The sequence below is a fragment of the Ischnura elegans genome, chromosome 1, assembly GCF_921293095.1.
Source record: "Ischnura elegans chromosome 1, ioIscEleg1.1, whole genome shotgun sequence".
Classification (NCBI taxonomy): domain Eukaryota; kingdom Metazoa; phylum Arthropoda; class Insecta; order Odonata; family Coenagrionidae; genus Ischnura; species Ischnura elegans.
Genome location: NC_060246.1, coordinates 33,743,917 through 33,770,076, shown reverse-complemented (window position 1 = coordinate 33,770,076; position 26,160 = coordinate 33,743,917). Strand labels below are relative to the sequence as shown.

At 36.6% G+C, this 26,160-nt stretch overlaps 2 protein-coding genes across 2 annotated transcripts in view; both read left to right on the top strand.

Annotated features, from left to right (window-relative positions):
• The window catches only part of LOC124158577 (TATA-binding protein-associated factor 172), a 56,642-nt gene extending 38,906 nt beyond the window's left edge, over window positions 1–17,736 (top strand). The window contains exons 23-30 of the mRNA XM_046533741.1: window positions 5,524–5,624; window positions 5,703–5,849; window positions 8,866–9,014; window positions 11,489–11,629; window positions 13,462–13,624; window positions 14,315–14,451; window positions 16,845–16,926; window positions 17,029–17,736. Coding sequence (XP_046389697.1) covers window positions 5,524–5,624; window positions 5,703–5,849; window positions 8,866–9,014; window positions 11,489–11,629; window positions 13,462–13,624; window positions 14,315–14,451; window positions 16,845–16,926; window positions 17,029–17,238 — 1,130 coding nt within the window. The 3' untranslated portion in view covers window positions 17,239–17,736. The remainder of the gene's footprint in view (window positions 1–5,523; window positions 5,625–5,702; window positions 5,850–8,865; window positions 9,015–11,488; window positions 11,630–13,461; window positions 13,625–14,314; window positions 14,452–16,844; window positions 16,927–17,028) is intronic.
• A 2,779-nt stretch (window positions 17,737–20,515) lies between these two features.
• The window catches only part of LOC124158570 (zinc finger protein on ecdysone puffs), a 38,571-nt gene continuing 32,926 nt past the window's right edge, over window positions 20,516–26,160 (top strand). The window contains exons 1-2 of the mRNA XM_046533730.1: window positions 20,516–20,616; window positions 21,198–21,523. Of these exons, the coding sequence (XP_046389686.1) occupies window positions 21,200–21,523 (324 nt within the window). The 5' untranslated portion in view covers window positions 20,516–20,616; window positions 21,198–21,199. The remainder of the gene's footprint in view (window positions 20,617–21,197; window positions 21,524–26,160) is intronic.

The window sequence follows — 26,160 nt, the reverse complement described above, 5'->3', positions numbered from 1 at the left end:
CAACATTTTTCTTTTTTAGTGGTAGAACACATCAGATGAATGTGGGAATTCAAATGAATATGGAAATTGCATACTATTTATAGACAGTGTGCTGATATACTGCAGTAATTACTTATTACCGCTTTGTACTTTTTCCACTTAAAATTCAGATAATATACTAGAAAATGACTCCCGGAAGTCTCCCGAGTTTCGCAGGCTATAATATACCACCCCCACTAATCTTATGCCGTGATGCAAAATTCAGTGGGAGTATTAGATCCAAGCCCAGTAACGTCGTGGCTGCAGGTTTGGAAGAGCAATGTTGCATCCAAAAGGAGAGTATTGCTGTCTCCGGAAAAATTTTCGTCTGCATTCCAAAGGAGAAAATAAAAAGAAAAGCCTGCATGCATGCCATCTGTCGGGATAAGCATTATGGAAAAATAAGATTATACTAAATGGAATGATATATCCGTGTGTTTTGTGTGCAGAGATAACTGTATTATAAATACTGTTTCTATATTTCTTTTACTAAATAACTTTTTGGTATTTTGATTTTTGTATAATTCGGCTGCCGTAGAACAAAAATTTCAACCCTTGTTTCTCGACTTGGATCACGACATTCGACTGCCAGCCAAGAAGACCAGTTTTTGATGGTTAACAATTCTCTCTTGTATTTGAAAATTCTCTTGAACTTGGATGAATTAAATATTGCAAACCACATCAAAAAATACATATAAAAAAACTTTCACCGTGATACGCAAACATGTAATACATAGTCTTGGGGCTCTTGATTATATCTGAAATGTATGCAAGTTCCCTGTTGTAGAAATGGGGAACTTGCATGAATTTTTTTATTTCACAGGCGGACAGAAAATTATTTTCTGAATACAACAAAGAAAACCGCATGTATATCTGAGTTTTCCTTCGCGAGATATTTAATGATAAATATAACGAATTTCAAAGCGCGGGAAAAACTCCCTCACCCCCCAAGCCACTGCCGACGAAGCCTCGATGACGTCAAAGGTGCCTAAACATCACGCGAAGCTATTGTTGTGATTGTTTGTAATAGTTGCCAGCAGTTGTGAGAGCTTTGTTTGTTAGACGTGTTGATTATTTTATATTTAAAGATAAATATCCGACGATGGAGGCTTGGAAGCCCTCATATTTTGCATTATTTATAATATTAATATCTGAGTAAGGGCATAAAATATAAAACTGGAGCAGTTAAACCAAAATTTTTATAATACCTAAATAACATCGTTGTAGGAGTCTGAGCCACGGCCATTGGAAGGGGGATACGTTAATTGTAAGTTGATGTTATCGACGGCATATCATTCATTTAAGTATGTAATTAGAACGATTTTGATGTTTACTAATGTTGAGGAAAGTCACCTGTGTCACTTGTGTGGGCTAATTTAAGGGTTTAAATCAGTGAATAAATAGTTGTTTTCATCATAACGAGTTCTGTTATTGTAAGTTGTACGTGATGAATATAAGAATGTGACAGTGACATCCAGTTTTTGATAAGAGTATTTGCCTATTTGCCACTATATTTTTATGGTATATGCTAGTATATTGTTTATGGATTTACCTATATTATTAAAATATGTTGTAGCTTGTGTGTGTGTTGGCAGCGGAACCGATTCGCGATCTCACATGTGGATTGTGTGCAGACTGTTTTGCTGTGAATTCGTACCGTAGGACGGATAGGACTACCTTCTCCGTTAATTCGGCGTTGCCAAATTCAACAGCACAGCTTACTCTAATGTCAACAGCACAGCTTGCGATCGTTATCCTCCAGTATTACAAGTTTCTTTTATAACTCGATTTGCCGCCGACGTATAGCAATAATTTGTCTTAACAAATTCCATGAGGGTCGTGGCATCAATTTTTGGTGTCCTAAAAAAAGGCTGGTGTCCTAACACCCCATGCCACACGCCTTTTAGGCGCTTGCGGGGTATTATGTAGATGTAGATGAATTTCAGGTGTACTATTCGAACGAGTGGCAACGTTATCATCCATTTTTCTGATCACTAAAACATACGAAGTGAAACGCTTGTACTTCATCATCCCGATGCCACATTATTAATATCCCAAGTAATAATCTAGGCACAATAGCAATAGGAAAACTTGCCCAAGTATAACAGAACAAAATAAAGTGACGATGAGCGGCTAAATACTCCCTCAAAACAAATTTTACACCATGCGCTTGGCGTATTTCCCTACTCCCTACGGTTGTTTAGGCACCTATGACGTCACGCCTGGCCTCGGCAACGCTCGGGTGTCTTCGCGCAGTGGTCGGCTCAGAGAAATATTTGTCGATTTTAAATGCAATTTTTTTTATTTCTTTTGATGTTGAATGGAGAAACTGAAGGTATTTTTGCGAGCTAATGTATCCATTTGACTTATTCAAAATAGTTTTTATAGCAATCTACGACCCATGCAAGTTCCTCATTAGGGATGGAAATGAAATTATTATTCATGTTGTAGTCCCTCAGTAATAAATCAGCAATAATAATAATGTTTATTAGCCCCGTTGGTTTGTGTACAAAATAAGGCAAGTCAAATAAATAGCAATACAGAAGTTAACAAGTTAAGTATGAAGCACACAAATAACTATTATCTTATTTATAAAAAAATAAACTATACTCTGGTTAATACGAACAACATAATTATGAAGTCTTTGTTGTTACGAAGTAAATCGTTGGTCCTGACGAAAAGGCCTATCAAATCTATAGTATAAGAAACGTTATTACGAAATTACGAATGTCAGTCCTGGTCCCAGGGGTTACAAAATAAACTTTATTATGAAGTTCCACGAATAAGCAACGGCATTTAGATGGATACACTATGCTACGTTTAAGTTCTCCTCTAGTACTGTGCCCAAAAGCATCAATTATGATTCTTTCTTCAGTAGGATATATTTCAGTATGCATGCAATATCATGTAATAAGCTTCATTCATGTAGAATCATGGTGTCCACTTATTTCCCCTTGTAAATTGGGCGTACTTCTCTACGTAGACCTCTTCTTATGAGCATTTGATTTACAAAATTTCAGAGATATGAACAGTTGAAAAATTCAAGCGTGCCCAAAATTTCAAATTGTGCACCTTTCGAGTTGGCCGATGCAATGCAGTGTGGCATAGAGGAACTCGCACTTTGGGCATATTCTGAATGAAATATCATTGAATCTGATTTGAAGTCTGGAACTACTCAGCATTTCACTTGTTCTTCTTTCTCGTGGAGAATGATTTTTTTCTCTCCAGCTGCATTGCTTGCTCAGCTAGATCAGTTCGTCACAATCATGTGTTAACTTACAACTGTGATGCAGTGTTGCATTCTCCAGGATAACTGCACTCTTCGATACCTTGCATAGGTTTATCATGTTACGAGCAAGGTCTTGGAACACATCTTGTTTGTATATCGACGACTTACTGCCTTCAGGAAGATATCAACCCTCAATTGTGTTATGCCGCATTCTGCTATTGGGAAAATGAAACGAATGTGCTTGTTTTTATACATTTGCATGTAATTTAATCCCGTATATTACACAATTGACTCTGAAGCTATTTTGCAGCATGGTTATAAGTTAGGGAGATTGAAGGGAAAAGAAATTTTGACAAGAAATGGTTTTTTTTATGATTCCTAAAAGAAACTTCCATTTTTTACTCCCATCAACTTTGTAATAACAAGAGTACTGAAATTCCTTGTACAGTAGGCCGGCCCTTATTTTTCAGAATTGCAAAAAGTTATGTTTTCCTAGCCTCAAAATGATCCAAATGAAGTTTATGTTCACATGTTAAAATTTGGTTACTTTAAATTAACGGCAACCCGTGCCCCCAGGGCCCTAAGTACTGAGGACCCTCAATTGAGTTTTTTGGAGCAGAAAAAGTGCTATCCTTATGTAAAACGTAAAAGTAAAGCCCTATAGGGCCAATTTTCTGTTTGTTTTGACCTATCTCTAAGCGTTTATGAGATATCGTCTATCGTAATGCAATCCACCCCCCCAGGGTGCCACCCCGCACCGCGGCGCCGCTGAGGTACGGCCCGCACCACTTACTACAGACTTCCCCTCCACCCCATCCTCTCCCTCGACAAAGTCTTCGCCCGCACTGGCAAGATCTAGCCTCTGAAGAAATGTGCTTACGTTAGAAAGAATTTAATTGTAATGACAATATTTCCAATCCAATTGATCAATCTATTTTCACGCTGGTCATGAATTTCAGTAGATATCAACCAAAATAAAATACATTTTCAGAGTACTTCTAATCTTTCACTAACATCCCATATATGGCAATTAAAGTGTCTTTGCGCACGTTAGGGGTTGTGCTACAATGAAAATTCACACTTAGTAATAAATTTTGAAAGCTCTCTTCCTTCTACGTGACTGGCTTAAAACCTTGAATTTGTTTTACCTCTCTGCCTCTCTAATTTACTCTCTGCACAATAATATACCTCTCGAGGATCCCGAATAATTTGCAAATCGTTCTTGTATGTTTATCCCATCCTCGCATGTGCGCATCAAAGATTGGAATTCATATTTACAATGTAATGTACAATGCTTTCTCGAATTAGTAGTGACAAAATTTGATATAGATACCTTAGTCATGTCTTTATGTTTATAGAATTTGCTTTATGTTTCTTCGTTGGATCATATTTTCCCTCACATGTCCTCATATGGAGTATCACGTTTTCCTTTCCATACCTAGAAAAGGATCCGTCAAAGAATGCCAGGCCAACAACTCCTCACTCAGGTACCACAAGTGGTTTGAAAACCTCTTTTGTGCTGCTTTCGCTATGTCCAGGTTAACAATTTCATAATTAAATGCGATGGTGGTTGGTGTAACATGGTGGAACTCCTTCATGATGCACAAAGATTAAGAAAAAGACTTCGCTGTTCCACAAAATATAATATATTTGTGACCGGTTTCGATACACCGTATCATCATCTGGCAATTACAAGTATCAGTACATAGAATTTATACCCTTGACGGCGTTGGAGGGGCGGTAGAGTGGAGGTGGAGAAAGGGGGGGGAATGGGGGAGGGGGTAAGGGAAGGGAAAGTAGGTTTGGGAAGTACGTCGCTGATGGGTCACTCCACGGGGTAGACGAGGGTTGGTGTATGATGGCGACACCCCTCCCCGTATTTCATTATACATATATATTTTTATACATATTATATTGCGACAAATCTCTCAAAACCATTTTAATACAACAAAAGTTAGTTTCTAACTGTCAACATTAAGTTCTCATGACTGAATAATGTGTGAAGTGAAATCAACAAATTCAATCAATTAATCTTTCAGGTTAATTTGCCATAAATCTTTGTTATTCAGAAGAGGAAAATTACTATTATTGGTGCATTTTTAATATTCCATTGCATAATGTTTGCATTGAAATTTAGTATCTAAAAATATTGATAAACTGTTATTGAGGTAATCAGCCTATCTTACAGTTGATATCAAGTCTGTCTCTCTGAAAAAATATTTAATGACATATCTAACCAAGTACCTCTGAATCTAATTATACAATTTTAATTGAAGGTGCTCTTGCTATGGAGGCCTTACATCGACAAGTACTCCCTTTCCTTCTACGGCGGATGAAGGAAGATGTTTTACAAGACCTTCCGCCTAAAATTACTCAGGTATTTACAAATTGCTAGTCAGATTCTGTAACAAATTAAATCAAAGAGAGGATATTTTACTCAAGATATGATTTTCAGGACTACTATTGTGAGCTCAGCCCATTACAAACTCAACTCTATGAAGATTTCTCCAGAACGCATGCTCATCAATCTTTGGAGGAAACATTGTCAGAAGGAAATGCAGGTGTTAAGAAAGCTTCTTCAGGGAGGACTCACATTTTCCAAGTAATTATGTTATTTTATGCTAGTATGCTTTTATTATCTCAGAGGCAGTTGCACAAGTTCGATTTTATGCCGTTTTCAAGTTTATAATCTAATATATAAATTATATGTAAAACTTGTATCAGGATTGAATGTGACCATATTGGCCTCTGAAATAAATGAATTAGGGGCCAAAAATCTCTTTTCTTCAAAATTCCCCAGAAATTATAAGTGCTCAGTTGCAAGGAATCATGGAGGTTATGAATGGGCACATTTAATTGCATGTCGCTTAGTGATTAGATGATTAGGTGTTCATGGTGCCATGATCACTTGGAGAGAGCACACTGAATGCAAAGGTATGCAGCATGACTGCTTCACACTTTTTGTTCCCTTTGGCTCTGTGGTGATCACTAAACCACCAATAAATCTGTGTTGTGATTTCACATTGCTCACTTGCTTGCTGATTAGATATGATTGTTCATTGTGGCTCAATGTACCCAGTGATGAAATCAAAGTGGCTTGTAGAATAAGATGGTGAAATCGGCCCCAGATCTGATTGAAAGCCGACCAATACCACCATGTGGCACATGAAGATATATGCTTTCCCACCAATTATTAGCCTTTTACATGGTCGCATGACCCAAATGGGGTCAATTAAAGGCCAAATAGTTTTTTTGTTAATATCTCCTTAACAAATGAAGATATTGAAAAAACTTACAATTTAAAAAAAGAGATTTTTAAAAGACCCTTGCAATGGTATAAATTTCAAAATTTTATTTATACTATTTCTATTACTTCTATAGGCATTTAAAACTTTACAAAGTTGCTGTTCCTTCTATTTTAGAGGTGCAAAAATGTTTAAATGACTTTACCCTCTTAGTGCCAGCCTATATCACCGGGTATGCTGAAGAATGCCTGGACTTTTTTGGCAAATTTGTAGGTGTACACTTAGAAATTTATATGAAGCCTAATAAGCACAGAAACTATTTTTTTTTTATTTACTCCCAATACTTACAAGTATGTTAAAGCATTACAGATACTAAATAATAGTTACCAAAGCTAGATGAAGCACAAACAATAAAAGGCATGAGTGTAAAAAAACACAGCCGATAGATCGACCCGTGGCACCCCTCAGGCCGATGAATCAGCCCTCTGGCACTATAAGGGTCAATATTTAAAAAAGTGTTTTTTTAACACTCTGAATTTTTTCATTTGTATTTTTTTAAATGGAAAACATGAGATAAAAATATGAATCCTTTACCCCTAATGAATGGATATTGTCTTCAAGGTAATGCATCCTTCAGTCGTAAGATAAGTTGCAATAAGTTGCAAATAAAAATGCATATCCCCTACTCAATCATTTTCTCAAAGTTAGAATTAAGAAAATAGGAAGTGGCTGAGAATTTTTCCTGACATACGGGTGTACGGACAGCATTACCCAGATGTTAATCAAATAAGGCTGTGAGCCGCTGGAGACTTGGAGGCTGCACACTAGGCTTAGATTGTTTGAACAAATGAGAATGGATATCCTCAAGAGTGACACAAAGAACATAATATTATAACCCCACTATATTTCCAGGTCCGACAGAAGCGATAAATTAAGAGAGATATTTTGCCGAATGGATAGATATGCGAATTCCTTTTTCCCCCAAACCATAAAGGACTCAATAAATGCCAGTCGTAATTTCGTTAGAGCATATCCTTTTTATTAGCAAATGACTGGTGTCCTAACACCCCCTGCCACACACCTTTTAGGTGGCTTGCGGGATAGTATGTAGATGAATGCATTGTGTCCTCATTCCACGCCATTCAATTCAATCACGAATAGATTACCTAGTTATTATTCAAGGTACTACCTCCCAAGAGAGATTGATGTGGTAGCGTCGAACCTGGTTGTGTAAATTATATAAAAAATATTGTGGAATTAGTGCATTATTTCACCAGTCATGCCATCATTCAACAAAGTAGAACCTCCTGTTGTAGAAATCAAAGCAGCGCAGATGTTCCTGTAAAAGCAAAGTTAAGATAGTTAGCTCTCAGTGTGGTATTGAGGCCTCCTTTTCCCCATTGATGCTGTCCTGAGTCCCCGAGAAAGCGGCTGTAACAGCGGCCGCCGCTGCAAAACTGCCTCAGAGCCCTCAGAACGGCAGTTGTGACTGCAGACCCACTCCCCTTTTCAAATGCTGTTTTTTGAGCCGTTGGAATTTCGATAACTTTGAGAATTTTTATCTCGAGAACTGAGCGTTATCTAGCCCTTTGGTTTTTTGGGTTGTGCAAGATTCGTCGTCCTTTATCTCCGCTATTTTTTCCAAAAAATGTGCAAGTTCTCCATTGTTCATTGAATAAAATTGGGATACATTTTAAACTCATTTTATAACCTCTATAGCTTTTAAACAATTAATACTACAGAAAAATGATGACAACCTTTCTTGCTGCAAATTTAATCTAGTTTAATTTAGCCGTCTTGTTGTACTTTGCTTAAGATCATACTTTTTAGAGTTAATTTGACATGTATGAAAAAGTTACTTTTAAACTCCCTCTTCTCTCTTATTGTGACTGAGGTGCATCTTAGACTTCAGTTGTGATTTCATATGATTAGTTATTTCACATTATTATATTTCTTGATTAAATATTGACAATCACTTGGTCGTTTTGTCACCTTTTTTTCTATGTCAATTGTGTATATGTTATTAAATGATTTATGATTGCTAAGAGGTGTTTGGAAGGATATTTTTATCAATTCCATTATGTTTTTTTATATGTACGTGAGGTAAGTATTTGTTTTGTGATATCCTTATCATGTAACCCTTAATCATTTCAATCATTGCAGTTGGTTTTTGTGATTAATGCAAAACATGTGACTGCCTCTGAGATGATTCATCTTTAATTGGTATCATTTTTTAAATTAATGTTAGTGATTGAAGTTAACAATCAATACTGTGATATTTTTGTGTGTGTATTTTGTAAATTATCATGATTAATACCGACTATATCTCATTTAACGAGTTAACTTTAACAATCCTGTTCAACTCATTTTTAGGCTCTTCGTTACCTACAAAATGTTTGCAATCATCCAAAAATGGTTTTGAATCGACAACATCCTGAGTATGACCGTATTACTCAGCAGCTTAGAAGCAGTGGGAGTAATTTGTCTGATGTACATCATGCTGCAAAATTACCAGCCCTAATGTAAGTTGTGTGAAAGATGCCTATGGTACATTATCATTTCTTTCTCTTAGAATTGCTTATCCAGTTATTCGGTAGTGATTATGTACTGCAAATGAGTTCATTAAATAGTCATTATTCTACATCAATAATCATGCATTGTGATAAAATGGTTTTGAATATTTGAATCAACTATTCCAGCTTCAATCACTATGCATAATTGAGTCAGATGTAGTACAGTAGAAGTATATAACTAAGAATTCTGAAGATCCGTGGAAAATGACTCATTATAGCACAAACTCATTATCCCCGATGTCCAGCAAAAATTGCTTCTTTTCCCAGTTATTAAGATGCAAAAAGTGAACGAATTGGCTTATTTATGCATTTATATTAACCCAGAAGTAAATGCATCAATATTTCAATGATAGCTTTAGAAATAATTATATTAGAATGATAAATATTGCCTCATTAGTCATTTTTAGTGGTGAAGGAAGACTTCTTCTACTGGCTTTCTTCTATCTATCGGAGGACAAATGGGTTTCTAATGGGCTATAGTCTATTTAGTGACAGCTGTGAATCTGAAGCTGGATATGTTAAAAAATATCTTGATGGATGATATTGAGGATATTTTATGGGAGGGCAGAAGCACAAAATTTTATAGCTGTATTGTAAATTTATTTATTTTATTATTTTATTTTGTTTATTTTATTTATTAATTATTTAATTTTGTATTTTTGTTCTTCCTAACACTTATTATTTTTCGTAGTGAATGGGTCTTACTTTATCTCTTTTTTTTATTCCTAGTGAGGGTATCCTCTAGTTGCTGGTTTTACCAGTTCTCACATAGAAAAATTTCCTGCTCTTTAACTATATTCTCATTACAGTTTTCCTCAACCTAAATCAAAAGCAGCGAATATTCACTGTCAAAAATTTGTTGGTGATACCATTATAAAGGGGAATAACATGCTCTTTTGCCATATGTAAAAATCTCATTGCCTAGAGGACTGCCCCACCCTTCAATAAAGTTCCTATGCTGAGGTTGACCTTAGATTGCATGAAAGAGAGCACCTGGGAAACTGTGTCTAAATATTTCCTTGCTTCTGATGAAATGGGACTGGGTAAATAGGGACAGGACGAACAATGTGCAATGAGTGAATGAGAAGGGAATGACAGTCCTGTCGGTGCCAGATGCAGGATGCTCGACTGTACTGAAAATTTGGTCGAGGAATGATGCAGTGCTTGATTTTTACTCTACATGCATTGGGATGCATTTCACGGTATATAATTTTGGGTTCGTTCAATGGTATCCAAAAAAGAGCTATATGTTTGATTGCAAACAAACCATGTAGAACACCATGTCGCCCTTAGTTTAAATGTCTTCGCGTGCTACCTATTCCCTGTGTCTACATACTTTCTGTTTTATTATATGCCAAGTCAAACTTTAAGGACTTTGCGCTAAATTCGGATATTCATAACCAGGGTACTAGGCAGCAGGGGGACTTGCATGTCCCATTTGTACGTACTAAGAAAGCTATCTGTGGCTTTAGAACAATGACTCTAAGGCAACAAGCTTCCGAAGAACCTAAAAGCTCCTATAAGTTTGTCGACTTTCAAAACTAAGAGTGAAAACTTTTTATTATCCAAATGTTTCTACTCCGTTGATGAATATTTATCTTTATAACTGCCTTTGAATTTAAACTGCCATTTTGTATATAGCTTGATTTTGTATTCATGACGTGCCATATACAATGTATGCACAATACTTGTCGTCTGGCAAATAAATAAATTATTATTATTACTATCATGATCAACTATGTGGAAGTTGATATTCGAAAGAAGACTTCGTTGACTGCCACTGATTTATGTATTTTCTTGGTACGACAAGTCAATGAAGTCTTCTTTTCATTTTCGATAATTGTGGGTTTTCTGAATGCCAATAATATCAATCAGCCTTAAATTATTCTAAATTTATAATTATGATTGTATCAATATTATCGCAACATCAAAATCGTGCTAAACTACAGTGTATTTCATGGCTATTTCTTAAAAAGGCTATAGTTTTTGGTGTTTCTGAAAAGATACGTTCATCGGTAGTTCATTAATGTGAACCCCCCAAATTTTTGGTCTTGCAAGCTTATTAATAACAAAAGTCTTCTATAATCAACTGAGACAATACATCAGGTTTCCATATTTTAAAGTATACTGGTACTACCCGCGGTGATAACTTTTTCGGGAGTCACCCGCAATGCACAATCGTGCGAAAGATCCACAGAGAAAAAATGATTCGCCTTGACCGGGACCGGCAGGCAGGTTTCCATATGACTGAGTGTGAGTTTGACCACACTGTTCTTCACAGGGATTGTACCACTTACAGTTTGTGGAAAAACTATATAAATATTTTTAGAACTCCAAAATGATGTATTTATTCAACTTCAAAAATTACTTTTAGTGACTAATATCTCAATAATATCATATTCACTTTTAATTGACTTCCATAGGCAATTATTGGAAGACTGTGGCATTGGTGTTGTGCCTGGAAGTGGTGCTGCTGGAGGAGACCTGGTGGTGAACCAGCATCGAGCCCTCATTTTTTGCCAGCTGAAAGCTATGTTGGATATTTTGGAAAATGACCTGTTCAAGTAAGTTGATTTTAATGGTTAAAATTGTGTTTATGAGCGGAATAATAATAATGCTTTGATATTCTAATTAATGGAGAAAGGTTGTTTATTTTCATGCCCAGAAGACATCACTACTTTGGCATTTTACATCAATGTTTTGTAATTAGCATACATAATTATAGCATAGCCATAACTGAAAAAAATAGTAGTGATAGGCAGTGGTGGCTGGTTATCTATAACTGTGTTGATGCACTGACCTGCATACGTCGTGAAGTTTATGGGCAGTTTTAATGAAGTCACCATCAGCATTGATGAACTTGGTCACCATAAACCTGCCTATTTCCTTTTTAGTAGATAGTTGTTACTGTATTTTTTTCTCATCTGCAATTGAGTTACTTTTTCTTTAATTTAATTTATCAATCATATTTATAGAAAATCTTCCTTAAAAGATTTTGGGTCCAGGATTCACATGACCCCACCACACATGAATTTCAATGATTTTTTTCCAGAATTTGGTTGTATATTGTGAATATTATTGTCACTATCATTTGTGCCACAATTTTTCCAGCTCTCAATTTTAGGGCACAAAAAGGGAATGAACCAGTCTTCTAGTGTCACTAAATCAAACTGAATTTAAACCCTCAGTGGCATTATTTGCTGTGATATTGCGGCGGATATTTTATATGTATATCATGTTCGCTATCGCTGATTGAAAAGCTTCAGCGTTAATTGTAAGACAATATACTTCGAAGGATCGGCCAACTTACGAAAGGAGGTGAATTGATGTCCTGGACGTAGATTTATTATCTTGCAGGAGCTGCATAACTTATGTGGTATTAAATATTGCCCATATCCCGCATACATTTCCCTTTAACGATGTTGTTATAAAAATATTGTGGGAAGTGGGAATGTTGTTCAAATTTCCCTCCCACTGGTACAATAGAAAATACGGAATCTCGATTTCCAAACTGTGGCGAAAGTGGCACCGCTCCATTTGTTGCAATACTTTTGAATCCGACTATAAATAATAATAATAAATAATACGTATTAATAATAATATAATATATTGTACCCGAAATAATGTACATATTATTTTTTATGAACATAACCTTGTATTTTAAATTGCTTCAAGGACTTGTTGAGAGCTTTCTTCACCTGGCATGGGTCATTGTAGCTGCAGTCATGTCATTGTCCTCATATTCCCTTGGCTCCATATACTCCAGCTAGCAGTCTATGCTGGCGAGTGCTTGGCAGTGACTCACATGATCTCAACTTCCTTTGTCTCTGCTTCCACTCCCCTCTGCCTTCACTTCCACTACTCCCTTCTTCTCTTGTTTGACCTTGACTGGTTACAGAATAAATATACCTGAGTGCTACAAAATCTCCAGTTCCCATGGTCTGTATTCAACTGAATGCAAGGCTGCGGCAGTAATTGAGCATTTCCAATATAAAAAATGCCTACATGTAAAGGTCGTAGATAACATTTTTCTTAGTACATATATGATTGACTATCCATTGAAGAAATCTAAAATCAATTAAGAGTTTTTTTGCTGCTGCTCATCATCTTTGGCAATACTAGGGCAGTCATCTAAGTAAACGTGAAACATTCCATTTTAGCAGCTGAAGAAAACTATCAGGTTTTACGAAGGGAATTCTAATCGATATAACAAGCCTCATGTATCCTTGCATTAAAATGTGATAATCCTGGTGTTTTTGCGTCTGATTGTATTTTTTTACGCAGTTCATGGAAAACATCGAAGGAGGGTGAAACTCTTGCACCGAAAATCAGAATTTATTGTTTTGATTTTCCACTAATTATCTCATATGCCTTTTTCATTGGCTCTTACTTTAAGGACCCACATGCCTACTGTGACATATTTAAGATTGGATGGAAGTATTCCAGCAGGTGTCCGCCACTCTGTTGTAGCCCGCTTCAATTCAGACCCTTCAATTGATGTGCTGCTGCTCACTACCCAAGTTGGAGGTCTTGGACTTAACCTAACTGGAGCTGACACAGTAAGTCCTAATATTATTTTCTGTGAGCTTGAAGGTTGTATCCATGTTGATCAGATTTTAAAACATATCTGAAAAATCTATAGGGAACAAACCTTTCTTTAAAAAAAATATGAAAAGCTGTAGATTTTGAACTCATGGTCCTGATCACAGTAGCTGCTTATATTCCAGACTAAAATGATAGAGGCAAGTTAATGTAACCAGCAACACATTCCACTTTCACCATCTTGACACTGTTTCCTGTCTGCATCTGTTAATACCATATTTGAGTGAATATAGTCTCTCTCACTCTTCCCGTCATGGGAATTCATTGGAATGTACGAAAATGTAGCATATTCTCTACCGCTCTGAATGAGGAAACTCGATTTAGTTATATGCTGGAGCTTTTGAATCGTTAAGCAATGGACAACTGCCCTCCTTGAACCAATATTTTGAACTCCTGCCAATCAGCTAGGTAGAGAGGTTCACTGTATTCATTAAGACAGACTTGATTCATGTACATTTTTGGTTTTGATTTTGCTTTCCTATTCCTTAATAACAACTCATTTTCTTGTTGAAGATCACATACATCCTTCTAATCTTTTGCTTACCCATATTATTGATTCATTCGAAATGTAAAGGAAATAAGTTTATTATCCAAAATCTGTTTTATCATCTACTTCATTTAATTATCTCCTGATTTTTGTTCTTCAGGTAATATTTGTTGAGCATGACTGGAATCCTATGAAAGATCTGCAGGCTATGGATAGAGCTCACCGAATTGGCCAGAGGAAAGTGGTCAATGTTTACAGGCTAATCACTAGGTCAACATTGGAAGAAAAAATAATGGGGTAAGTTAGGAGTTTTTCATTTTATTTTATGAAATATTTTTAATTCCTTAATGAGAGCAAATTATCATTCTTTTTTTAATTGTTAGTGCCCTCTTTATTTTGTGATAAAATCATTGTGGGTCAAACAATGTGGAGGGAACAGATATTGTACAGATACGGATCATTTCACACTTAGATATTATCCTTACACTGACAATTAGATATTAAATAAAATCTGAATTGAAATTAGGCACTGTATCCATTCCTCTGTATTATTCCCTTTGGTTTGTTTGAATTTTAGGTACAGCATACTCCCGATTATCCGGGCTAATGATGGAGAGAGGCATCATGAATAATCAGAAAACGCGAATAATCCTAACTTTCACTTTGATCGTACCACTCTGTTTATTCCATTTTCATCTAATCTTATGTTTAGGTCAAAACATTTATTGCTTGACACACTTGTAGATAATATTCAAGGGGTCTTTGGAAAGTACGTACGGTAAAGATTTACTGATGGAAATAGCTGGCATTGGCCTCAAGAACAATATACCAACACGTCTTTAGATGCATCGGCTATATATGTTTCAGTTTCAACAGAGTCACTAGCCCCAACCTTGCAACTTGGGATTTCAACACAGTAGTGATGGCATAAACGACTCTTTTTGGTGAGCTGCCTCACCGCTCACAGCGCCTTCAATGACCGCTTGCAGAGTGCGAAAGCGTTCGTGGGATTTGGGGGGAAAGAGGAGAGTGGTGGGAAGGGAGGAGAAGGTGGTCAGGGAGGTAATATACAGGTGACGATGTGCTCCCTTTGACCCGCCAAACATGCGATAAGCCTCACACTCTAATACGCACAATGTATGCAGGAGTCATGTGTGCATGTGCAACTCCCACCGCTCACGACTCCAACATGCGCAGTGTGCACTAAGGGAGTAGTGAGATCTGGGTTTCTGACTTCCCCTCGCACAACTTCAGCGTACAGTGTGTACGGAGAGAGTCATGTGCGGAGGGAGTCGCGACTCACCAAATAAGACTGTCTCACCTCACAGCTCAATCAGCCAAGTCGCACATCTGAACTGACTCACTCGCACAGTGCCCATCACTACAACACAGTTCTAAACAGTTTCATGCCTTTTAATGCATTTCATCACAGCTTCATCAGGTTTTCAAGAGACTTGTAACTCAAATCCCCTTACTCAGAAACGATCTCTGTAGCAAATTTACTTTGCTTATTCAGGTTAATACAAGTCAGCATTGTGCATTACTCAGAAATGGAGACGAGTGCCATGTTAACAGCCTTTCCAAAAATAGTTAATTCATTTGCAAAAAAATATCGGGCAAGCAAATTTTTATTTCTTTCCCGCAAGACTGAACTTTCAGGCTGAGAGAAAATTCCACCAATTCGGGTCCAAACTGTGCGTTAAAAAGTCATTTAAATAGTAATAAGTAAATATTTAATATTTTTAACGATATATCCCTAGTTGGATGGCTTTTCACATTATTTACGTATATTTCAATTTTTGCGTTGACATTATCTTCACAGATGAATCGCAGTTTTCTTTGAAAACCCTCCCGTATTTCTGTGATTGGCCTCGGAGCCACAGGCCTCTCCATCTTACGTTTTTAGGCAAACTAACAAATAGTTTATCAAGCACCTTGGTTGAGGTATTTCTACTGCCAGATGTTAAACAATACATACACCTCAAACTCATCTCGCTGGCTAATTACAACTATAGGGAGTTGAGTGGATGTATGGAGCGGGCACTGCAAAGGCAAGGGATTTAAACAATCTTACCTGCGTATTTCTCATTATTTATGTGAAATATCAACTGAATACCATTCAGTGATCACCTACTCAATTATGAATTATTGGTGGAGTCACTTTTGGGTTGAGTAGGCACGCTTGAATCACCCGTATTCATGCACCGTTAGCCCAGCGGTGGACTGCTTTATGTGATTTGTTGGCAAAGATGACGTCATTTTCAGCAGTGGCTTGGGGGTGAGGGAGTTTTTGGCATGCTGTAAAATTCATTATATTTCTCATTGAATATCTCACTAAGGAAATATCAGATTTACATGTGGTTTTCTTTGTTGAATTCAGAAAATAATTTTCTGTCCGCCTGTTAAATAAAATCAAATCATGCAAGTTCCCCATTGTCGATACGAACTGATACATGATGTACTGATGAATACAGTTATTGAAGTGGTAGCTGAATGGAAGAAAGGCCGATGAAAGAATATTAGAGTTGTAGAATATGTGACAAAGGATTATATAAGGAAAATAAATGCACCTATATATGTAGTAAGATTATCTGAAGGAACGAATCAAACCAAACCTAGGATTGTTGAATAATGGTGATGATGAGTTCATTCGCAATGCATTGTATACATTAGTTTTTTTTCTCTTCCAGGCTGCAGAAGTTCAAGTTGCTGACAGCAAATACAGTTATCAGCAGTGAAAATGCATCAATAGAAACCATGGGTACTGACCAGGTGAGAAATGAGCTTTACAAAATCGACCTTTTTGATTCTAATTTGTTATTTATTGCATATTTGACAAAAGGATTATTGACTCATGAGAGGATTTTTTTTCAGCTCCTTGATTTATTTTCGCTGAAGGGGAAACCTAACGAAGAAAATGAAAGATATAAAAATATCTCTCAGAATGACAAAAATTTTTCAGTCAACTCTGGTGGGCAAAATGTTAAGTCTTTACTTGACAGTTTACCTGAATTGTGGGAAGACAAGCAATATGAAGAAGAATATGACTTGTCATCTTTCATAGAATCATTGAGAAAAAATTAACCAGACAAATCCATAAAACATCAGTTTATATTACATAATCAACAAGATTATTTCACTTAATCCTGTGTTTTTTTAATTAAAGTTTAACTTAACTTTATTATTGTAAATTGCAACCTTGAGTGTTGCCTTTCCATAAATGGTGAGACCATTTAAATATTTTTGATATAAATTGTCTTTGGTATAAATGATTTCTCTGCTAATTTCATTTAAAAAAAAAAACAAGTATCCCCTGTATTATTTTCAATTCCACTCATTCAAGGCGTCACTTCTCAGCATTATAATTGAGGAAATTTTATTCCTCATTTCCCTACCATGTTCCTGGTGAATGTTGCATTACCACAGCCATCCATTGTGTATCAAACCAGTAGGGATGGTGTGCATTCTGTGATTTTTCAGTATTCCTTTTTTATGTTTAGATTTTAGACAATTTTCCCATAATGTTCCAGTGGTACTCATTTGTTTTACCCTGATGTTTTTGAAATAAATATTAGTAACCTACTACTTCCTTTATTTTCCTTTCCTAATAATATAAGCTCATTCTTAATAATCCTTAGGAATAAGCTGAATTGATCCTTATGCTTTTTCTATTTAAGACTCTTGGTTATAATTCAGTTCTTTCCTTGTCATTTCAGCTATTCTTCCAACTCAACCACATTTGTTCTTCATTTTTTTTACATTTCCCTTTGTAGGCTAAAATATTGTTGGAGGAGGTTTTGTGATGAAAAGTTGTTGGCATTGATGTGGGTAGTGACAAGGACTTGGGTATATAATTAACCTAGTGTTAAGAGAACAAACAAAAACTCTGCAAATCTTTCATCAGTATTCAAGACCGCAAATACTACTTTTTGAAAGGCTTTACGAATCAGGCACAAGTTCAAGCAGAATAAATGAACCATAATTGACAATAAGGGCTGTTGGTAATCATTTGAAAGAAAACTCGAATGAATTCTGCAACCAAAAACCTCACTGTTTTTCTTCCTGCTGGAAGATGTGACCTTAAGAAGTATGTTCTAATCAGCAATGACGTTTAAAGTTACTCCTGGAAATTTGCTACATACCTATTTACTTTTGTGATGTTATTACATAATATAGGTTTTAAACTGTTGAAAAATATGAAAAGTTGCTAACCTATGGTATCCATTTGTTATATGTACAGATGAAAACACACTGTTTTAGAGTGAAGCACATATTCAATCAATAAGTAAAGAATTATTAGATATTCATGTATTGGAATAACCTTGATAAATTTAGTTAATTTCTTTCCAAAGGATCCAGTGAGGCAGGCTATCAACTGGTTTTCCACAGGCATAGCTCTTAAATATGTAGTTCACTCGAGTAATCCTTGTAATCTATATGTATAAAACAAAGTTGAAAATCATGTTAGTTACACTATTTATAACTTGAGAACGGACGTACTGATTTCAATGATATTTGGATTTTTGTATTCGTCTCAGCCCCGGGTAACAGAATAAACATTAAAATATAGTTAAAGTTCACGAAAAAGAAATCAATCATGAATTTATGGGAATTTTTTTAGGAGTTGGTAACACTGAAAAAGCTGTCAAGTTGGTCAAAGCTAGCAGCCTGCATCGGAGGAGTGCTCATAGCCTCGCACCAAGGTGACCTCACCCAGCGCCAGCCGGAACCAGAATGACGTCACATGGGCTTTTCCCAGCATTCTTACTTAGCTATTGATTTTCACGTGCTTGAAAATTTTCACTTTTTATTTAATCGTGAAAATTTGATATCGTCTTTTTAAATCTAAAAGCATGAAATACGTACTCCATAGCCATAGGCAATTTAAAAAAATAGGAAACCACCCAATTGATTAAACATTATGTGGACTTTCTTTTCTGCTGATTGAAGTGATGTCATGGCTATTAGTATGTTTAATACCTTAATTTAGTATGAACAAATAATAATGTGTATGTTCTAAAATTACTACTACAGAAAATCTTAGGTTGAGCATTAGAAACGGGGTAGCCTGGTGACTGTTGTATTTGGCTACTGATTAATAGGTTCTGGTGAAGTCTTTGGATACCCTATAGCAAAAATTTTGTGGAAACTGCAGTGCACTCGTAAAAAATAGTTTGGGGCCACTTTTTTCAACAAGAAGTAATTTGAAAGGTTTTTTGCAGCTGTATTAGGTACCTAAAAAGGATACTTGAGATGCATATTTTTTACCTTAAGGAAGTATGTAAAATGTCTAATTGTGAGCCTCAGGGAATAAATGTAAAGTAAGTAAAATAATACTTGCGGCTCATTTGAGAGGGGAAGGATGTGTGATCCTGGGACACACCTACTACACAAAGAAAGATCTGTGGAAAAAAGACACCACTACATAGACTTTTGTCTCTGCAACTATTTGCACCATGTGGATCCCTTCTTTCCGGTACACTTCTTGTAGATTTACAATGTCAGGCTCAGCCTGATGCCCCCCATCAACAAAGCTGCCATGTTTATATCCTTCACCCATCCTCAAAATTGGGGGCGGTCTGGCCAGGTTTGCTGGTCAGCAATCGCAGAGGGCCCCCTTGGCTACCATAACTATCGTGAAGCGTTCCCATATCTGAGAGGTGAAATTAAATAAAGACTCAGATTGCTTGAATCAAATTTTTTTGGAATTATAATAACGTTGTCATAAGTTGCTTTACACAGTATGGATATACACAGTGTGATAAGAATATATAATTTAAAAAATATATATATAAAATATGGATCCATTGCTGCTTGGATAGGTGAGCATATAGAGCTCACCTATGAGACTTCGCCACTGACAGATGAATATCTCACATTCAGGGTTGGGGGGCTGTTCCTTTCCCTTGGTCACCTCGCTCTTTGAGGATTTAGTTGGGAAGTAAGAAGGCTTTGCCTAGATCTGAACATGGACCCCTAGATCAGTAGCAAAATTCTGTTTAAAATCCTTCATCATTTGTTTTATGTGTTTTATTTTGGGTATTAATTTGGTATTCTTCATTTAATTTCCCAAAATAATACTGAAGTTAGAGTTTCAATACTCGCATCAGCTTTTGGTCATTGCACAGCCAACTTGAGCTCTCTTGTATATATACTCTATGGTAATAAATACCATGTGAGATGGAGGATCCTTCCTCCAAGGGGGAAGGAGACAAGGGAGTGAACATGGGAGTGAAGTTACATCAGGGGTTATGTTACCTACCTCGTTTCGTATCGCCCACGCTTTCCGTCGCGATAGATGTGTTGGTGGTGCCATCTGTTGAACGCTCTGAAGAATTTCCTACGCAAGCACGGCACCTAAGCACCGTTGACCGTGCGTCAGCCATTTTGAAAAACCTTAGCGTTTGCGAGGAAACTGTTGTCTCTAAGTAATAGTATTTACCAGAAAGTGATCCTGTAGGGGTAAGTTGTTTTCTGCCCGGAGTGAAAACATTCTCAATCTGTCACTTAACTAGAGAAATAGTCTTTATTAGGTCTCGAATTTTATAAATTGTGTTTATTTGGCATCATGTCAGAGCGTCATCGTTGCCTTACCGGCGTGGTCTTACCCATGAATTTACAATACGGTTGAGAAAACTCAGTGGTTAAAACATATCGTGAGTTATTCGAGCAATAATTCTAATCCCTCTCGAGACAGTTGAAATGAACAACGATGTCTTGACACGTTCACTTATAAGTCAAGATGCCGGTGCCATTACTTCTTACGAGTGTCATGTATTTCACCGAATTTGTGAATTTAGAGAGCGCATGACTTCCAATTTCATGTAGGAAATTTCATGACGGGGTGAAATTCTGGTATATGACCCTATTTCATTCTTGGGCGTTGGCACTAGGAACTATCTACAGTTAACCGTCGTCGGGAAATTTTACCCTTTGTTTAAGCTGAATTATTGTCGATTAAGTGTCATCTAACTGTGTAAGAATGTATCAGGTAGATTTTCTATTATTTTCTTTTTATTTCACAACATTAATGTGCCTTGCAGGTATGTCCCATCATCACAGCATGAGGAGGAATCCCAGAACTAATCGACCCTCTTTTGGGGGAAGGTCTTCAGGACATGTCAGCCCATGGGAAGGTGGTTTAGTGCCGGGTGGTGGAATTGGCATGGGTGGTGGTGTTGGACTAGGTGGATCATCTCATCAACAGTCCAACCCCAACCGTATGGGAGGACTTCTCCCAACTCCTGTTCCTCAGGCATCCAGCCTTCTTTCCCAGTTGTCCACACATGAAGCTCAACTTGCCATTGCAAGCAATTTGTTGTCTACTCTTCTACGACCCCAATCGCAACAGCAGCAGCAGCAACAGCAGGTACAAATTTCTGTCACAACTTAGTGCTTCATAATCCCACATTGTCAATGAATTTTTATTTCCATTGTGTATTTATGAATTTTCTCTCCCGACTATAATTAATTGGCATTTATTATGTCCAGCAATTGCAATTACCAGTTATTCTCTGCGAAGATTTTTGACGTTAAAGCTGTTAGTGCCGTGTACAGGTGCAACTCCCGCCCAATCACGCTTTTTTTTGTCTGAAAAGAAATAATTCATATTATGGCAAAACTAGAAGTTCGATATCAGGCAAGAATTATTTAATATGCTCCAAAGAGGACTCATTGTGTTAAGTATAGATAATATAGAATTAATATAAATAAAGCATAGAATTGAAATTTCTCAACTTGTTAAATAGGAAAAAAAATTGACCATTCCTTCTATTCCGTCACAAGGCTCTTTTTCCAATTCATCTAAACCACCACCTATGACTCTTTCAATACTCCTTAAATCTATTCTAGAAATAGATGCAGTCCCATCAGAAATTTATAATCTTTTCATCTTAAATTCACTGTAGGCATGTTTTCCTCAATTTTCTCAGTTGCAAGTAAAGCATATGATGTGTCATGACACAACTTCTCTTAATTAAAACCGAAACTCTTAATTCCTTTTCTATCACATCTCATGCGGGTAAATATTGAAATCTTAATTTTTTTACCAGTGATTGGAATTTTCTTCATTTAGAAGAACAAACTCCTTTTCCCAGTTAAGTTGAAATGAAGTACTTCTTGCTCCTCATTATTTTCTAGTAAATTCTCTGAAACATCTTCCCTCTTTATTTCATTAATATTGTGGTGATACACACCTTTCTTGGGGCAATCCTGGACTTCAATACTTGAAGTGCCCACTGAAATTTTCTTCATAAATCATGGAATGCCAGAATGGCCATCGTTAGGCTCCCAACACCTGAAGTTATAGCACATTCCTGGAACCACTCTGCTAAGAAAGTTCCGTAAAGATAAAACTAATGTTGGCTTGGAGGCTTCGATAAGAGTAGTTGACTGCTCCATTCTGCTTTGAAATTTTTGCTGTGTAATTGTTGTTTTTCAGACAACCTTTCCCCTTCTGCCCTGGAAGTATCCTCTGGCCATGGATATTTTTCCTGCTTTCTCGCTGATATCTTTTCTTGATAGTCTGCTTCGTTCCATTCCCATTATCGCCATTTATCCTTAATTACCTGCCGCTCTAAGTTATTTGCTGTCTTCTATATTGAAGGTATTTTCGCTATTTGTAACTTTGATTGCCTCCTGAATTAGGCTAGTGAATGACCTACTCTCAGCTATTGAACCTCCATTTCCTCAAAATATATGGAACAGACAAGAGCAGGCCAGGCATATTCAGCCACTGCTTCTGAGCAGTTTGGCCAATGAAATTCTAATTCCGCTATCTAACTTATAATGGTACGATTCTATATTTAAGAGGTTAAAATTAATTAAAATCTGTAACATATGAGCTTAAAATTCAAGATGTCATACACCTGAAAAGGTCCACTGGCTAAATATTTATCCACTGGACCCCATTGAGTAGAATTTGTTCAGTCATAACTTAATTTCAGTTTTTTGTCCTTTCATGATAGCTTTGGTTTGTCTAGTTGACAGGCAACATATTTCACTGATTAGGACTTAAAGAAGAGCAATCATTGTCTTCATCCATATAATAAGAGTGAGCAATTTTGTTATGCTCATCAGAGATAGAACGTCCACTGTATTCATTAGTATTGACCCATATACCTTGTTGTTTTTTAACCCTCTGCATGATTTGTCAATCAAAGTTTTGGTTGAATTTGGAGTGGAAGTCATAATTTCTTGCTTGGAATAACTTGTTGGTAAGAATGTCAAAATTTTAATTTGATCACGGAGTTGAGCTCCACATTTGGCTGTATTAAAAGCTGCTGAGATACTCTTCTATTGCGAAATTCATGCTTCCTATTCCTATTAATCAATTTTAGTGATGGTTGATTCATCGTATGGATCATACAATCATCTAACTTCTATCCATGATGAATTCCTGGAATCAGTTAGCTTCATTTTGCCCCATGGAACCCTTCAATCTGGTCACATTCTTGCTGAGATTATCAGGGAGAAAATAAATTGAAAAGTTCTCTATAAACTAGTGAAACTCGGATTATATAGGATTAAAGTTAGTCTAATTAGGTCAGTGGTTCCTTTCATAAAATTAAAATACTAATTTTTTTTACATGTATTGATAGGTAAGTTTAAGTAATTAGCATATGCAAAATATGACTTTATAATTCTGATTATTATTGTTGCTACAGAGCTTCAAAGTTTGCAAAAATTACAAAATTCTTTTGCCTGCAAAAACGGCCTGTGACTTCAGAATGTGAGCAAGCATATTCGCTCCATGGCGATAACAAGTGATAGCAGCGATGCTGATTCATAACTTGAAGGGGGTGTCGAGAACAGTTCTGAATAGTTTTTAGGAATTTACGGTTTACTTATTGCACAATGGCTGACTCTGACTTCGTAAAGGTGCATTCTGGGAACATTCCGAAGGTAAATTGGTCTCAGATTTCTTCTGTGGCAATGAATATTCCATCGGCGTGGAGTTAAGAAGCTGCAAAATTAAAAGGTCAGACAAATGAAATCAGCTATCTCGTTTGCTAGTGATCTAGAGCTTGGTCTGTATCTCATTTAACTATGTTTTGGAGAAATATCACAGAATTTATTTGACGTCGATTTACTTAGCATTCCTTAGGTCTAGAAGAGAGACATAGTGTGATTCAGCCATTGGATACATTCAGCTGAAAAGTAATTTGAGCGTTTACACTGTTGGGGCCAAGGTGACACCAGGACATAAAGTGAGAACAAACTATTATACTATGGAAATCACAGTAGATGAGGGGGATGAAAAAGTAATGTCCTATTTTTCCAGACCGTGCTGCATCTTCCGGTATGTTTAAACCTGTCAATTATTCTATATCAATCTGTCACATGATTGACGATGAAATTTGCATCTACTGCTATGAAAAAAATAAACTATACAGTAGACTCTCGTTAATAAGAACAATGTTATTACGAAGTTCTCGTTATCACAAAGCAAATTGTTGGTCCCGACAAAAAGGCCTATCCAAGCTATAGTAAAAGAAACATTTTTACGAAATTACAAACCTCAGTCCTGGTCCCGGTGGTCACAAATTGAACATTATTACGAAATTACATGAATAAGCAACGGCATTTAGGTGAATATACACTATGCTAAGTGTTAATGAACGTGCCACGTATAAGTTCTTCTCGCATACTGTGCCGAAGAGCGTAAATTAAGGTTATTTCTTCAGTGTATACGCAACATCATATAATAAGCTTCATTCCTGTGGAGTAATGGTTACCCACTCACAACCGCTCGTAAATTGGAAGTACAGTTAGTCCTCCTCCTGCTCACATTCGATTTACATACTTTCAGAGATACGAGCATTCAAAAATTTCAAATTTAGAATTTGGCGTGTTTCGATTTGGCCGATGCCACGCGGTGTGACATAGAGGAACTCGCACTTTGGGCCCAATCTGAACAAAGTATCATTGAATCTGCTTTGAATTTAGGTGTGAATAAGCCTGATCCACCAAAACAAGTGATTCTTCCTTTGGGTCCTTCACGCTCGACGTCCCTTCCGGCTCATTTCTTCACATAGCCCTTTTGTTTGCAAGTGACGTGGGGTTTCCCTTTCTTACCTGGCAACCTTGCCCCTTACTCTGACCTAGACCATTCTGCCTGTCATCCTACAATTCTTGGCGGTGGGACTGTAGGTTTATCAACTTATGAACAAGATCTCTGAACGCATCTAGTTCATATATCGAGGACTTACAATCGGGAAGATATCAACCCTCGATTGCGTCATGCCGCATTCTTCTATTGAAAAACTGAAGCTAATTTTTCTTGTTTTTATATATTTGCATGTAATTTAATCGCATAAATTTTTTTTCTGAATATTCCTAAAAGAAAATTTCATATGAACTTCGTTATTACGAACCTGCGGTTTTTCAGTCCCGTGAACTTCATAGTAACGAGAGTATACTGTACTTTGAAAAAAAGTACTCAGAGAGACATAGGTTTTTCTAAAACTGGGGCAATTAGCCTACTTAAACGTTGTAAACATATTGTTTACTTAACTCTGATGTCTTACTCAGCAAACGTGGCGATGAATCGTTTGGAGTGCAAAATTGTTATGTAATTTTCAAAGTGGAATTTAACGAATAATATGTAGCTAATGAAAGAACTGTTTTCACTGCAATTTTCAGTCAGGAGGATATTTTTATCGCATAATTATCCATTTTCAGTGGAATTCCCTGAAAACATCAATCAATTCCCTCAAAACATCAACATCAAGTCAACCTCATAAACACTACACCATACCACCAAAGCATTAGCATTAGCAAATAATAGCATTAGAATATTAAAATAGAAATTTCCACAGGGGAGAATGACGCCTCGGTAGCTTAACTGGCTGAAGCACTCGGCCGGAAATCGAGGGATCCGGGTTCCAATCCCGGTCAAGGCGAATGATTTTTCCTCTGTGTATTTTTCCCATTAAAATAGAATTTCGCTACCTTGGAGACATCACAGCAATCTTTGAAAACTATTCCGAAGTAATCAAATGGTAC